The sequence below is a fragment of the Malus sylvestris genome, chromosome 7 (assembly GCF_916048215.2).
Source record: "Malus sylvestris chromosome 7, drMalSylv7.2, whole genome shotgun sequence".
Taxonomy (NCBI): domain Eukaryota; kingdom Viridiplantae; phylum Streptophyta; class Magnoliopsida; order Rosales; family Rosaceae; genus Malus; species Malus sylvestris.
Window position 1 is genome coordinate 28,324,051 of NC_062266.1, and position 16,637 is coordinate 28,340,687.

General features: G+C 32.6%; 1 protein-coding gene and 1 long non-coding RNA gene across 4 annotated transcripts; one reads left to right on the top strand and one right to left on the bottom strand.

The window, feature by feature from the left end:
- The first annotated feature begins 6,283 nt into the window (after positions 1-6,283).
- LOC126629941 (uncharacterized) lies at positions 6,284-9,344 on the top strand. Its single transcript, XM_050300114.1, has 5 exons — positions 6,284-6,751; positions 7,932-8,153; positions 8,249-8,324; positions 8,647-8,706; positions 8,983-9,344. Exons 1-4 carry the CDS (start codon positions 6,587-6,589, stop codon positions 8,661-8,663), a joined length of 480 nt encoding a protein of 159 aa, XP_050156071.1. The 5' UTR covers positions 6,284-6,586; the 3' UTR covers positions 8,664-8,706; positions 8,983-9,344.
- Positions 9,345-10,300: 956 nt separating this feature from the next.
- LOC126629946 (uncharacterized) lies at positions 10,301-12,870 on the bottom strand. 3 transcript variants are annotated; one of them, XR_007625899.1, is made up of 5 exons: positions 12,550-12,870; positions 11,181-11,257; positions 11,013-11,100; positions 10,687-10,777; positions 10,301-10,551 (listed from the first exon to the last, which is right to left on the bottom strand). It is a non-coding gene; the product is annotated as an uncharacterized LOC126629946 (long non-coding RNA). The 3 variants fall into 3 exon arrangements; XR_007625897.1 differs by having other exon boundaries at positions 10,683-10,777; XR_007625898.1 differs by having other exon boundaries at positions 10,667-10,777.
- Positions 12,871-16,637: the final 3,767 nt, after the last annotated feature.

Sequence of the window (16,637 nt, forward strand, 5' to 3'; positions counted from 1 at the left end):
GGGGCCTAGTTCACAATGAAGAGTATTAACACTAGCAATTTGTTGTGCAGCTTGGCTACTTGGAAGAGGGTCACCAAATGTCTCTCCATGCCATACCCATAGGACTTCCAAGTATGAACGGTCCATACCTTCAACAATTAGATGCACTTTGACTTCATTGTTACTCAACCAGAACCTATTCAAGCATTTAGCACATGGACATTTGATGTTGCCATCATGAGAAGATACTTCCAATGAGTTTGAGATAAATTTTGCTAACCCTATTCTGTAATCCTTTGTAACCGAATTCAAAGTGGCCCAACTTTTGTCCATCTTACTTGAATATAATCAATAGTTTCCAGAATTGGAACAATAAGGTGCTTAATGATTAAGATGTCAAGTAAAATACGTAACTGAAACAAATTAAGTAAATATAGTATGCGAATAAGAGACAAAAATTTACAAACGCAACTACAAGGGAGAGTATATATTGTATGAAAGAATCATTTGTAACAGGAAAACAAAAAATCAATCGATTTTATGAGTGACATTGTATGTATGAGACTTGCAATGGATTTTAGGGTGCAGGGGATAATAAGAAGTTCATATAATTCACTAGAAGAAGGAAGAAAATATTTCATATACTCAATACTATGGGTCGGGCAGTCATTAATATAACGAAGCTTAAAAATGAGGAACAAAAGGGGCAAGAAACTAGGAAGCCGATAAATAAATTCTTTAGTTGAACCCTAAAACATGAGTAATTGGAGAATCAAACAGATTAAGAAGCATGATAAACAAATTGAACAGTTTGACATGAAAATTTTTTAATATTAAATATAAGAAACTAAAAGTTACCTTCTGGAAATCCCCAAAATCACTTCTATGTCTTGAACCCCCAATTTGATAGTATGAAACCCAATTGAAAAAAATAATATTGAACTGAGGAACTTTATCTGTTGAGAAATTGAGAGGACGAGGTTTGAGAAGCAGATAACTAGCATCTTGCGAGTGCAGTTTCCGCTGCCCACGCTCGTTGCCAACCAAACGAGGCCACTCACCGTCTTACCCGCTACGCCCTGTCCCCATCCTGCAATTGCTCCTGGTTCGAGGAAACGGCTGACTTCATCACTGATGTAATATTGGGCGAGAGATGCTATTAGGGTCGAAGGCTCTGTCCTTCTATGGGTTTTGGCCTGTCTCCCTTTTGCCTTTCACTTGCATCTATAGGTTTTCTTCTCAAGAGATTTCTTCTCCCCTTGCAATTTATATCGCAACTTTCAAAAAAAAAAAAAACTAGCACCACTTCGGTGCCTAAAAAATCAATAATAAAATTAAAATGCAAAAGAAAAGTATTTTTAAGAAATAAAGTTATTTAACAGACACCAATAGTTGATGTCTCAATTTTGAAGGCCACCGATATCAACGGCATCCAACTGTAAAGACACCAAAAAAATACTAAGAATGTTTGCTCTATATCTATGGTCACCAATTGCAATGGTATGCAAACATCGGTGTTCGTGTAACCATAATTCTAGTAGTGGGTCAATATGGATGCATGGCATGTGACGTAGGTCAGGAGGTTTTTCTTCTTTTCAAAAGCAGTTTCTGTTGGAAAAGTTAGACATGGAATTGATACCACGTTTAATATGCTTTTGTACCGTCTTTCCCTATAACCAAAAATTGAATGAAGTAAAAACTACCTTATTTCGCAATATTTCTTCAACTGGCTACTGGCTCTCTAGTTTTTCAATTGTCATCATGGTCGAAGTACGTAAACTGGGTCGGATCATTTTCTTCTTTGAGCAGATATGATCAAGGACAATAACCATCGGGCCGGGATAACCATCGATGAAGACTATTGCACATGTTATGCACTAAGAAAAGGTTGCAAGCGGTTATTTGCTTGTAGAGTTACCGGCCGTCTTATAGTAGAAATTTTATAACTAGAACCGCTTATTTTTTAAGGAAAAATAATGAAAATGACTTCAAAACTTTGAGTTTTAATGATAAAGACAAAATAAAGGATAAAATGAATAGTATCATGATTGACTTTTTAGTGTAAAAAATGTGGTTTTTTGTTAAAATGAACAATACCGAGAGCTTTTCATTAAAATTTCCTATTTTTTAATCATCATTTAAGATTATATGTGCAAGATCAATGCACTTGGAGATCAGTCAGTACATGTATATGTATTATATCTGAATGGAGAGTTTGTTATGAGGATATTAGTTGTTGCCCAAATTATCGATTTGATACATATGAATAGCTAAACAATTTTTAAGTTGATTGTTTTTTTTTTAGCAGAGATAATATCAAATGATGATTAAAAACATTAAGGGTTTCACTTATGAAATTTGAACGATGCAATACCTTAATGCAAGTGTGTGAATAAGGTGATTTACGCATGCCACCAATCTACACTCGAGTTGGATTCCTCCTTCCCGCAGTTTAGTAGAATTAGTGTAGACACTTGTATTAAAAAAAAAAAGATTTTCGATGCGGTCCCTAATCCTTAACATTCTCTGACTAAAACCTTAATGGTATTCAAAGTTTGATCAAAGTTCCTTGACTTTGTACACCTCATTATATTACAATTAATATTTATATTTTTATAGTTTTGACATTAATTGTTTGATATTTTATGAGATTTATAATCCTATAAATTTAAAATCCCTCATTATAATACTATTAGAAACGGTTACAATAAAAAAATTCAAACATTTTGATTGAATAAAAGGATAAAAACTATGTAAAAATAAGAAATAATAAATGGCAAAAGAATGTATCCATATTGTTAAAAAAAATTGGTACACTTTACAAAAAAATTGGTACATTTCACATATAACAAAGTGGTACATTAATAAAGAAGAATGGGTACATTATAAATAAATTAGGGCACAGATCAAAGATTAAGAAATTATGAGTACAAATGAATTTTTAAAAAATATAGGCGCTAAAAGAAATTAATACATGGGTACAAAATAAAACTAAAAAGAAAATACTACAAATTTTAAAAAATGGTACATAGATAACATTGTAACATTGTACCCATAAAATGGTACACAAATTTTAAAAAAATACTACAAATTAAGGTGAGTCTGATTGAACTCTAAGTTTCTTTTTGTTTTTTTGTGTTTGGCGTTCCAAATTTGTTTAAGGTGAGTTTGATTCTTATAACATTATAACATTGTACCCATAATTAATAGTTGTGAGTCACTATTTTATAATCAAACTCACCTTAAACCATTTTGGAATGCCAAACACACAAAATGCCAACTGATTGAACTCTTAAGTTTTTTTTTTTTAACAAACAATATTATCTATACTAAAGAGGAAAGTGGTGGGCTTAGCCTTATAATTGGTTAGCAGTAATATGGTTCAAATTTGCTTTTGACAAGAATCGACCTCAAATGAGAAACTCATTATTCTTTGTCCCTGAAATATTGGTTGGACATCTAAGGATAGGACTGAAACTTCACAAGTCCAACCAAAACCCACTGGATCAAAGCTACGATCCATCCAATTGACAAACCACTACTACCGACATGTTATAAATTAGCAATATGCCAACTGTGCAAAGGATCACTTACGAGAGGGAAAATCTGTATTTTCTTCTTCAGATCAACTTTCCCTAGAAAATGAAGGAAAAAGGATGCTGTGAATAGATATGGCAGGATATGGAAAAGCTTTTCTCTGGATTTAGAAACATGTGATCAACTTTTCCAGGAAAGAATACCGGTGCATGTAACGGAAGATGTAGTGCTTATCCCAAGCTATCCAAAAGGAACCTAGAGGCATGATGATATCAAACTTCAAAGATTAAAATTCCTTTAAAGGGTAATTGGAGCAGTGATTTATGAATATTAGCTCAATTGGAGTTTTGGTTCTTGAACTAAAAATTCGTGAGTACTAGTCTCATAACTTGTCATAAAATGGAGCAATATCCTTTTTTACCCAACTCCGTTAGAACTTTCAACCAAAATAAAGAGTTTAAAAGGATAAAAAATGGATGAAAATCCTAACGGAATTAGCCAAAAGAACAATTGTTCTACATTATAATAAATTCATAGATCAATACTCACAAATTTTTAATTCGAACTAAAATTCCAATTGAACCAAAATTTAAGGACGATTGCTCAAATTTTCTCTGTCTTCAACTACCGTATCTTCGAGATCATGTGATTCAAATATTGTATCCTAACATTACTTACACGTCCTAAACATCATACGTGTAAGCCCTTCATTGGTTAATTATAATCATCCAATTAAAGTATCTGGTCGGCAGTTTTGACAAAAAAAAAAAAAAAAGTATCTGGTCGGCAGAGCTGAAAGGAAGGGATTATTCAGTACGTAACTTGATGCCATCTTTATCCAATTACTTAACTAAACGAAGTAATTAGCATATGTTTGTAAGAACAAATGAGAAGCCTGAGGAATCCTTAGGTTGATATTTTTCATAACAACGTTACACCGATTGACCATGTGGAATATCTTTTGCTAGTTGCCATGTTGATCACGAGTTATTCTTTTGATCCTAAGTATATTTAAAAATAAAATTTAATCATCTTTAGCACACCTAAGAATAACTTGGAATTAATGAGATCTGTAGCCTTAAAGAAAATGATCAAGTTTCCTTAAATGTATAAGTTATTTGTATTTACTTGTTTTCTTAAGGAATCTTGACGGTATAATGGACATTTTGTTTATAAGAAATGATATGCATCTTATTCTTGACCCGTGTTTATTATCCTACTAGGCTCACCAATACTTCATTTTTTTCTAACTTGAGCACAACATTGAACTTTTACACATAAAAAGTTTAGTAGTGTTTTTTATTAACACATTTCAATTATAACTAATCTTACAACCGAGAAAAACAATGGTTCAAAAGTTCTCATATCTTATTGCATTTGGTACCGATTCCCTTAAAAGTTATCAGAGAAGACAGGCACACACAATATGGTATAATCTAGTCTTGTTCTAAACTTTTTAAGGAGTCAACTATTTTAGGTAAACGGGCATATCCTCCTATGAAAGCCCCAGTTGAACCAAAAGAAAGATGTACACGGGCTTAGATTTGGCAAGATGTGCACTTGGGGTTGAAGTTCTACCGTCGAAATGATGCACCCATGTGTCAAAAAATAGGGGAGATGTGTATACAATTAAGGGCACTTGGGGACCAGAGACAAGTGATGGGTTTAGAATTGAAACATTGATAAATAATGTTATACTTACTATTTATTTGTGTCATTTTACTAATAAAGATAGGATTCGTCAACGCATACGGATATCATCTCTTTTAGAGAGATTGTATAAGTAGATGGTAAGAATAGCATAATAATGCATGCAAACCACTGAAAAGTGTTACACCAATATATAGCGTTATTAATTTACATATTATAAAATATATATTACATACTTAATATTTCATGCACTTATAATGTAAATTAAAATGGCTAGATACAGGTATTATATTATTAATCTGTTATGAATATAAAAAACTGAATATAGTCCAACCTTAGAGCTAACTCTAGTTTATTTTTGGGGTTTTTGAACTTTAATCCTTGAAGAAGATTAAAATTCAATAAAAACCTAGTGTTAGATTGGATATTGATTTTAGTCCTCCAATGTGTACTTAATTCAAATTTATATTATATTTATATTTTAAAATTAAAATTAAAATTATTTATTATTATTATACACATTTTAATTCATTATATTTATTTTACTTTCTCTAATGAGTGTACCTAAACGTCCATATCATAATATATTTTACTAAATTAGTGTACCAAAATGTCTGTATCTAAATATATTGTAGTGAATCAATGGCACATAAGAAAATATGCAAAAACATATGTGTACCAAAAAATTCCGTACCTAAATATATGATACTAAACTAGTGTACCAAAATGTCAGTACCTAAATATATTATAATAAACTAGTGTACTGAAATGTCCGTACCTAAACATATTATACTAACCTAGAGTATCGAAATGGTCATACCTAAATATATTGTAATAAATTAGTGGCACATAAGAAAATATGCAAAAACATGTGTATCAAAAAATCTTTACGAAAAAAATTTCTTATATAAGATACTTACTATAATGAGAATTAAAATTTATAATATTTTCATAAAATTTAATTTATGAACACCATAAAATTATAAATAAAAAAGTAAAACATTTAATATGTTGGCATTAAATAGAGTCTAGGAACTAAAATCAATTTTTAATCTTGTATAAGATGTTCATCTAATTTAAGGATTAAAATCTAGTTTTCTATTTATTTTTTCTCTCCTTCTGGGTTTATAAATAGCGAGTGACACCTTCAGTCTCTCCACATCTGCAAATCTTCACGTGCCCTTTCCTGCTTCCTATCTGCCCTCCCTCCAATTTTATCTCTGAAGTTGTTGGTTTCTGAATTCTGATCGGTATTCTAGGAACCTCATCCAATTTCTGCTTCCGAGTCTTTGACCGTTAAGAGATAACTATCAACAACTATCAAAAGGCGAGAGTTTTAATCTGTTCGTTGGTTTACAAAGCTGAAAGCAGCTTTTGCAACATACCAACTTTAGCTTCAGTTTTCTAATTCATCACTACTATGGAGAACAACAAGAAAGTGGGAAGTGGTGCAAGCCATGGCTCTTCTTCTCCATCAGCAAGGAATCTGGACCATCTCTTTGGTCCCAAGGACTCCTCTTCATCTTCTTCTTCATCATCCTCCTCGGGATTATTTGGCTCTCTTTTCCCACCAGTCCCATCAACGGTACATGCTTATTATTTATTTAAGATTATCATTTGATAATCGTTTCATTTTCACTTTTTCACTTTTCTAAAAGCTCAAAACTTGTTTTAGCAATTGTTTCAAAACTGAAAGCTATTTCTTGAGTTTTCAAAATTTGACTTAGATTTTGGTTTTCATTTGCTTTTGTAAAAACTACCAGGGTTTTTGAACTTTAATCCTTTAAGAATGTTAAAATTTAATAAAAACCTGATGTGAGACTGGATATTGATTTTAGTCCCTTAATGTGGGTAAGGCTAGCCGACATTCACCTCTCCCAGACCCTGCGTAAAGCGGGAGCCTTGTGCACTGGGTATGACCTTTAATGTGTACTTAATTCAAATTTATATTTATATTATATTTTTGTCTTAATATTTAATAGATATCTTATTTAACATCATTACATTAAATTTTAAATTTATTATTATACACATTTTAATTCATTAATTTTATTTAACTTCCTCTAATTAGTGTATCTAAACGTCTGTATCATAATATATTTTCCTAATTTAGTGTACCGAATATGTCTGTACCTAAATATATTGTAGTAAATTAGTGGCACATAAGAAAATATGCAAAAATATAAGTGTACCGAAAATTCCGTACCTAACCATATGATACTAAACTAGTGTACCGAAATGTCGATACCTAAATATATTATACTAAACTAATGTACCTAAATATCCATATCTAAACATATTATACTAACCCAGTGTACCGAAATGTTCGTACCTAAATATATTGTAATGAATTAGTGGCACATAAAAAAATATGCAAAAACATAAGTGTACCGAAAAATCTCTACGAAAATATATTTTCTTATATAAGATACTCACAATAAATGAAAATTAAAATTTATAATATTTTCATAAAATTTAATTTATGAAACCATAAAATTATAAATAAAAAAGAGAAACATTGAATACATATGTTAACATTTAATAGAATCTAGGGATTAAAATCAATTTTTAATCTTGTATAAGACATTTTTCTAAATTTCATCTTATTTAGAGATTAAAATCTAGTTTTTTAAAACTACAATGATTATCCAACAAATCCTTGGTATTGTCATGTTTTCGGTGTGAGACATACATTCATTATCAAATTCCAGCTTTTTTATTTTTTTATTTTTTGTTAACCTGTGGGGTTTAAATTTTGATTTTAGGGAGCCGGGAGGGAGAGAAGGCAGGACTTAGGAGATCAAGCTGGGAAGTATGGGAGTCCAAGTTTTTCGGATAATAAGGGTGAAAGCAAAACCAGCAAAGCTTCCAATATGTATCAAAACGAAGCTGTGGAGCCATGCAACTTCAGTTCATCAATCTACTATGGCAGCCGAGAGAATTATAGTCCAAGAACTGGGACAACTGAATCCCACCAGCACCATACTGTAAGTGCAAAAATTAGGGTTTTGTTTTGGTTGTTTATTCTTATTCGCTTTTTATGAAGTAAACACTAATGATATTGTTTTAATTTAATTTTTAGTCTAAGAAAGATGGTGGCGAGGACGATGCAAATGGGAATAATGCAAACAGTGTTTCAAGAGGAAACTGGTGGCAGGGTATGATCTGTATCTGTGGGCTTTTTACTTAATAAAGGAAAATGATCTTCGCCGGATCATTTATTTAGAAATCCTAAAAATTTCGTGATAATGATCGTTTATCGTACAATGTGTGATCAGTTTTCTTTAAGTATTATTTATATTTAATTTTAAATTTTGAAATGCTTTCTAACAGTACGATATGCGATTAACTGTTACGATCACGAGATTCCTAGGATCTTCATAAAAAGGATTCGGCGAAAATCATTTTCCCTTAATAATGAATATTATTAGTTTTTATTCTGCATGATTAATATGTACGTTTGACGTCTCATTTCTGTAGGTTCACTTTATTACTAATTATTTGCTCTACGCATTATGTGAACTCACCACCTAATAGCAGGTAACACGAATTGTCCTTTCTTTTAATATGCGTCGAATAGTATTATTGGTCTGCTCATATTAGAACAGGTGTGTCTATATTATTATATAATAAGTTAAATAAAATCTCAAATATCAACACCATGTGAAGGTGTCACATCACATGAAAAAATTTCTATTTTTCACATCCTTTTATAACCACAAATATATGATGCTTCAAAGTGATAAAAGCAATAACTATTTGAAGAATTTTTCTTAGATATTCATCTGACGCAGAAATATGCTTGTTATGTTGCAGGGTCAAACACAAATATATATGTATGATCTCTACCTTGAAGCTATATATGTATGGAAAATCAAATAAAGATGGTGGTGTTATATATACTACATATATAGCATGGCAGATAGAGCTAGCAGAACATCCATAACTGATTCAGAAACTTAACTTGGTGGGTTATTTTTATCCCACTTAGTCAAGTTGGTTAAATTATATATGGATATGAGCATATTAATCTCAGCTTTGATGTACTTTGTTTTGTAAGAACTTTCCATGTACTAATTAACTAGCACCTTGTGCTTTTCTGAATTTCAATCCTTATCTAATTAGTTTTACTGATCAAATCAATATATAATGAAGCCTTAGCTACTTTTTCTGTGATATTCTAGATGTCAATTTGCTTGGCTCCTTCCCTAAATTTTCTAAAAGTAGGAATCCCTACAAATTAAGGACATTGAATGCATATATAACTAGCAATGGTATATTAGTTTGGTTCTTCCAATGATGATTAAAAAATTGAAGGTTCGGATTCACTAGATACAATGTGAAATGAGTTCAAAACACTGGTTTGCGCGATGTTAACTTCCTAACTAATCAGTACTTGAGCAGAACTTAAACTCTATATATTTGTAAGGTTCAATCATCAGACTTGCTATATGGGATGGGCCTATGGCCACTAATGAGGAATTCGACTTTCGGGCCTAGCCCAACAGAACGTGTTGTTTTCACTATTACAAATTTTTACATACATGACGTAGTTTAGGCGTCATGTTAAAAGTTTAATGACACAAGCATTTAGCGTCATCTTTGTGGGTGTCATTAAAGATATTTTTATGACGTTGAAAAAGTGTCATGTATTACTTTTAAGGACGCCTAAAAAGCGTCATTGAATTAAGAATTTGTGTCATCTATTACCATGTAAGACGCGGAATAAGTGTCATAAATAAATGAATGAGTGACATGGTATACTAAACATGACATACTCACAATGTCATGTATCTAGAGACGCCTAACAAGCGTTATTGAATTAAAAAAATGTGTCATCTATTTCAATTTAAGACGCGGAATATGTGTCATAAATATAGGAATGAGCGTCATGGTATACTAATTATGACATATGTAAAGCATGATGGACTATAGCACTGAAACCATTTGCAGTGTCATTGAATATTAGCAACGACACAAAAAGTGTGTCATAAGCCACCATTTGCAGTGTCATTGAATATTAGCAACGACACAAAAAGTGTGTCATAAGCCGTTTAATACATGTCCTTAAATATGTTTGATGACATATATAATGTATTTTTAATTTGAAATAATTCATCCAGAAAGCAAGATATTTACCTTAAATAAACCAGTATTGCTTCATAAATTTGTAAATCCAAGTATTACAAAAAAACAATCTCACAATCAACACATTTAATAAAATGTGTAGAGATTTCCTACTAAAATAAAACCACTTAAATTTAAAATTTCACAAGCTAGCTAGTCTAGTGTTTTATCTATTAGGATGAAGTCATCAACATACTCAGCCCACTCTATTCTTAATGCATCAATTTCCTATTGAGTGTAAGTAGCTTTTTCTTTGAACTGCAACAAATCACAACCAAATGAATCATGTGACAAAAACTAATTTTAGTCATTAACTAATAAGAAGGCGATAATAATTCGAAAAAAAATCACCGTTAGCTATAAATTAATTTACCTGAACTATAAATTACTTACAAAGAACATAATCTGCACACCTTCCACCTCATGTAACCATAACCCACTGCTTCCAAGGTAGCTGCTGGCATTATTAGTGATGTCATATTACCTGAAAAGGAAAACAAGAATTTCAATGAAAAGAAAAAAGAGAACCACTTCAAAATTGTTTCTTTCGTATTATGAACTGCATAACGCATAAACAAATAGTAGTGAGATACCAATATAGCAACTTGAACCCAAAATAAAGGGCTTGGACATGCATAATTAAGTTTTTATACACAATAGGAAGAAAACACAAAGCAACTGAAGAATTTATTAGAAACATAGAGAGAAAGGTGAGATACCAATTTGGCTATTGTTCCCATTCACAAAAACCGTTCCCCCGCTTTTCGACGAGCCAATTTGCCCGGTCTCAGTTGTCATTCAGCTAATCTAAAATATAATCAAACTGGAAACTTCATACCCATACGAACAAATTCGACACAACAAAACAACATTCCATACTAACTTACACCAGCTTCCACAATATCAGTGCTGTGAGGGAATCATAGTCACCATCTATGTGTTCCCCATATCCATTCAACAATGACTGCCACCAAACCAAAAACGAACGCAAAAATCCATCAAATCTTCAGCAACCAAACACGAACTCCCAAATAAACAAACAAAACTACTAAACCAATCAAGGAAGAAGCTACATAAAAATGACGTAAGTTAGAAAGATGCGACCATAGTATCGTTCCACTTCTTCAGTTATCTTGGATTCTGAATGCATATAATTATTATGTATGAAATGTACTGAATAATCTACTGCTATCCTTAAATTCATTTTCCACTTATTTCAGAATTGAAGGCTATAGATTTATAACTTCAAAGAACTCATCCAATAAATGTCTTCTCACAATTATATTTAATACCCAATCTTACTGGATTGAGGTGCTATCGTGTTTAGAGTCTACACTCTAAAGTTGATACAATGATGGAGAACCATAAAACATGAATGAAAGACCATAAGGGGAAATACATGCAATCATAAAAGAACCAACATACTGATAGCATCAAAATCAAAGTTAATCACTACTAATCAAACTCATTATATCTTGCAAAAGCAAGACATGAGTTTTTCAGACTTCCAATAAATTGAACAATAACGATAAAAAATCCACAATCGAAAAGAAAAATAATCCCAAAAAAAGCAGACTAATTGAAGCTAGTTACTGATTCCACATACTCATTTGTGGTCATATTTCAGTCACCATCCAAAAAACATATATATAATCAAGCATGATATTCTGATTAATGTAGAATATAACTTTTATGTTCGTTCACTCTAATTTTTATTTGGTTAGTTTACTTTTGTCATCTATAATATCTGCTCATATTCATCTGAGGCCCTAAATTAAGAGAAACGAATGAGAAGTACAACACGAACCTGAATGACTTATTGCTTGATGGAATGATGCATTACCATTTGAAGTATACATACATATACATATATATATATATATATATATATATATATATATATATATATATATATATATATATATATAGAGAGAGAGAGAGAGAGACGTAGCAAAAGAGAATGGCAAGCAAGCACAGACCTTATGATAGTAAACAAAATTAATCCGAGATTGAAAGATCGGTGGACCTTTCTTTGGAGGAGGGGGAGGGATAAACATAAGCGCATATTTTCTACTGATTTCTGACAATTGACAGGTGCCTTCCTACTCCACAATTTAAATTTGTAAATTTGAGTGCATTTTCTACTCCATGTTTGAACAGATCAAATCCACTACACTAATTTAGGGTTTCATAAAAAGAAAGTGCGAACAATTGAACAAGAAAACCTGAAAGATAAAGATAAGTGAGGGGACGGACCTTGGCGGCAAGAGGGGAGAGAGAGAGAATGCGTTTGGATGCTGGAGAGGGAGAACTGAATTTGGCAGTCAGTGTAGTTGTGGGAGGTTAGTGAGAAAGTGGGGAATTCATACTGAGTGACAACGATAAACACCACGTTTATGTTTCACTCACTTATCTTTTTTTTTTCTTTTTCTGTCGTAGCTTCTTCAATAACTTGTTTTTTTTTTCTTCCCATTTTTCCTTTTTTTTTTAAGTTGTGTCATAATATCATTTTAATGACATTTTAGTAAAAGAATGTCATTAAAAATTTACTAAGTGTCATGAAAGTTATATTTTGTAGTAGTGTTTTAACATGACGATATTTAAGGATGAGAATTTGAATCGTCTCATTCATGAGAGTCGAACATAAAACACTTCACTTATAAGCAGAAACGAATAATACTAGTGACAAATATGAAATATGTGTCTGCTTTGTAGTCCTTATGAGTGTGTGTGTGTGTGTGTGTGTGTGTATATATATATATCTGTATGTTTAAAAAGATTGAACATCCAACAATGCAATTGAACCACATACTGCAATGTATGTATGCAGTGTTATTAACCCTAGTTTCTGCATAATGCATTATGTCGATAGACAATGAATGCATTAAACTTACTTAAGGATGTAGCCATGGTGATAGAGACGTGGCTGAGATCTTCCTTTCTCTTGGAAACGGATTGGAACTCCTTGTTTTCGATAGATCCAACATTAGCATTAAGAGATCCATATATATATCCGAGAAAGGGGATCAAAACCCTAGTTATAAGGATGTAACTGCCCCTCCTATCATGGTTGCAGTTACTTTCAGTTTTCCACTTCTTTATAACCATTCTCTATATTAATTTGTACAATACTTATAGTTTTCTCACCTTATATTATACATTGATCAACATGTATAATCTTCTTTATATTATATCTCTTTAAAGTAATGTTATTTCATGTCTTCATTAGGTGTTTGATTCACTTCTCACATACAAGTTCTAACATTCTCCCACATGAGAATGATCAAAACATCTAAATGAAATTACTAGCAAGTCATCATTGAGATAAAGTTGAAATAAATCTTTTAAACATACTCAAAGAATCAATAGTTGAACTTTAGTCAGTATAATACAATTTGTTGTACCATTTGTACTAAAATCACAAACTAATCGCATTCTAATGAGATCGCGCGTGAGAATAAACTTCTGACAAGAGAACTCTTCATTACAAGCATTACTCCCACATTGCTTGTCGTATAAGAAATGGCACTGCAGCTGCCATTCTTTCTTTATTGCTGCAAGATTATAAACATCATTATATGTTTGATTAGTATCGAACTTTCACAAATGCATTACATCGTCATGTAATATGATTTGTATTCATCATAAGCACACATTCTAATCAAACATATAGACTTAAAGGTTGGGAGAATTACCTTACTCCCACATTCAAACATTATCGATAGATGTATGCAGTCCCATATTCGGCAGATGCCTTTGAAATGTTGTCACATGTAATGCCTTGGTTAATGGATCTGCAACCATATTAAACGTGCCAATATGTTCCAAATCAATAGTTCCATTTCTTATTTCATCTTGGAGCTTCAAGTATTTGATATCCATAAGCCTTGAAGCTTCGGACCTTCTGTTGTTTTTGGCAAAGAACACAGCTGAAGTATTGTCACAATAAATCTTGATTGGTTCTTCAATGCTTTTAACTATCTTCATGTCACAGATCAAATTTCTCAGCCATATGCCATGTCTCATTGCTTCAAAACATCCTATATATTCTGACTCCATTGTAGAAACAGCCATTGTGGTTTGCTTCCTACTTCTCCATGACACTGCACCTCCAGCCATTATGAAAATATATCCACTTGTGGACATTCTATCATCAATGCATCCTCCCAAATCAGCATCACTATAACATACAACATTCAAGTTTTGAACTCGATGATAACTTAGTACATAATCTCGTGTCTTTTTCAAATACCTCAATACCTTTTTGCCTGCATTCCAGTGTGCAATACCAGGATTTGATTGAAACCTGCCTAGTACACTTAATGCAAAAGCTAAATCAGGTCTGGTGCAAACTTGTGCATACATGACACTGCCAACTAGAGATGCATACGGTTTATCTCTCATAACTTGGTGATCATGTTCAGTTAGAGGACATTGTGAGAGAGAGAACTTATCCCCTTTACCAATAGGGACATCACCTGCATTGCAAGCTTCCATATTAAATCTCTTCAACACTCTATCAATGTAGTTCTTCTGAGAGGGCCCCAAAGTTCCATTCTGCCTGTTTCTCACAATCTCAATGCCCAAAACATAATGAGCCTCTCCCAAATCTTTCATATCAAAACTATTGCACAACATTCTCTTAGTTTCAGTCATTAATTGGACATGAGAGCTTGCCAACAATATATCATCCACATATAAAACCATAAAAATGAATTGAGATTTGTGTTGCCGCATGTAGATACAATTATCAATTTTGTTCTCCACAAAACCAAAGGACTATACAACTTGATCAAAACATTTATACCAATACCACGAAGCCTGTTTTAAACCATAGATAGACTTATTTAGCTTGCACACCAGATGTTCTTGCCCCCTTTCAACAAATCCGGGAAGTTGTACCATATAAATGTCTTCATCAAGATTCCCATTAAGAAAAGCTGTTTTAACATCCATTTGGTGAAGTTCCAAGTCAAAATGAGCTGTAAGAGCCATGATAATTCGGAAAGAGTCTTTGGTAGAGACTGGAGAAACGTTTCTGTGTAATCCAAGCCTTCTTTTTGTGTAAACCCTTTAGCTACAAGGCGTGCTTTAAGCCTTTCAATCCTCCCATGAGCATCCCGCTTGGTTTTAAAAACCCATTTGCACCCTATTGCTCTTTTGGTGTCTGAACCATCAACCAAGGTCCAAACATGATTACTTTCCATGGAAGCAAGTTCTTCTGTCATTGCAGCCTTCCATAATTCACTTTTAGAACTCGCCATTGCATGTTTGTAATTCACGGGATCATCTTCATTACCAAGATCATATTCAACTTCTTGTAGATAACACAAATAATCATGTGGAATAGCCGACTTTCTGGTTCTCATCGATTTCCTCAGTAAGGGTGCCTGAAACTATGAAGATGATTCTGGTGCTTCAGTTATTGCTGCAGATGAGTGAATAGGATCATGTAAGACCAATGTATCTGGATTGGGAAATGTTGTAGCTACTGCACTAGGTGTAGGGATATCAAGTGCAGTCACATTTGAAGACAATGGTGTACCACCAGATAGATACAAGGGAATGGTAACACTATTATCCATTCCAGAATCTTGAGACAAAGAGGAATGGTTGTCATGCTCTTCAAAGGCATATAACTGTTTGGGGGGTTCATGTGACAAATCAAAGTCTTCAATAAACTTGGCATTATGACTTTCAGCTATTCTTGTATGTGCAGTAGGACAATAAAACCTAAACCTTTTGGATTTTTCTGCATAACCAACAAAGTAGCAGCGAGTGGTTTTCATGTCTAATTTTCTCGTAGTGGGATGATATAACCTGGCTCTGATACCACATGTAGTCCTTATGAGTGTATATATATCTGTATGTTTAAAAAGATTGAACATCCAACAATGTAATTGAACCACGTACTGCAATGTATGTGTGCAGTGTTATTAACCCTAGTTTCTGCATAATGCATTCTGTCGATAGACAATTAATGCATTAAACTTACTTAAGGATGTAGCCATGGTGATAGAGACGTGGCTGAGATCATCCTTTCTCTTGGAAACGGATTGGAACTCCTTGTTTTCGATAGATCCAACATTAGCATTAAGAGATCCATATATATCCGAGAAAGGGGATCAAAACCCTAGTTATAAGGATGTAACTGCCCCTCCTATCATGGTTGCAGTTACTTTCAGTTTTCCACTTCCTTACAACCGTTCTCTATATTAATTTGTACAATACTTATAGTTTTCTCACCTTATATTATACATTGATCAACATGTATAATCTTCTTTATATTATATCTCTTTAAAGTAATGTTATTTCATGTCTTCATTAGGTGTTTGATTCACTTC

Excerpts from the sequence above, each read along its gene's own strand:
- LOC126629941 (XM_050300114.1), top strand. The coding sequence starts at position 6,587 with ATGGAGAACAACAAGAAAGTGGGAAGTGGTGCAAGCCATGGCTCTTCT. Across the intron at positions 6,752-7,931 it reads TCCCACCAGTCCCATCAACG|GGAGCCGGGAGGGAGAGAAG; the intron begins GTACATGCTTAT and ends TTTTGATTTTAG. Across the intron at positions 8,154-8,248 it reads AATCCCACCAGCACCATACT|TCTAAGAAAGATGGTGGCGA; the intron begins GTAAGTGCAAAA and ends TTTAATTTTTAG.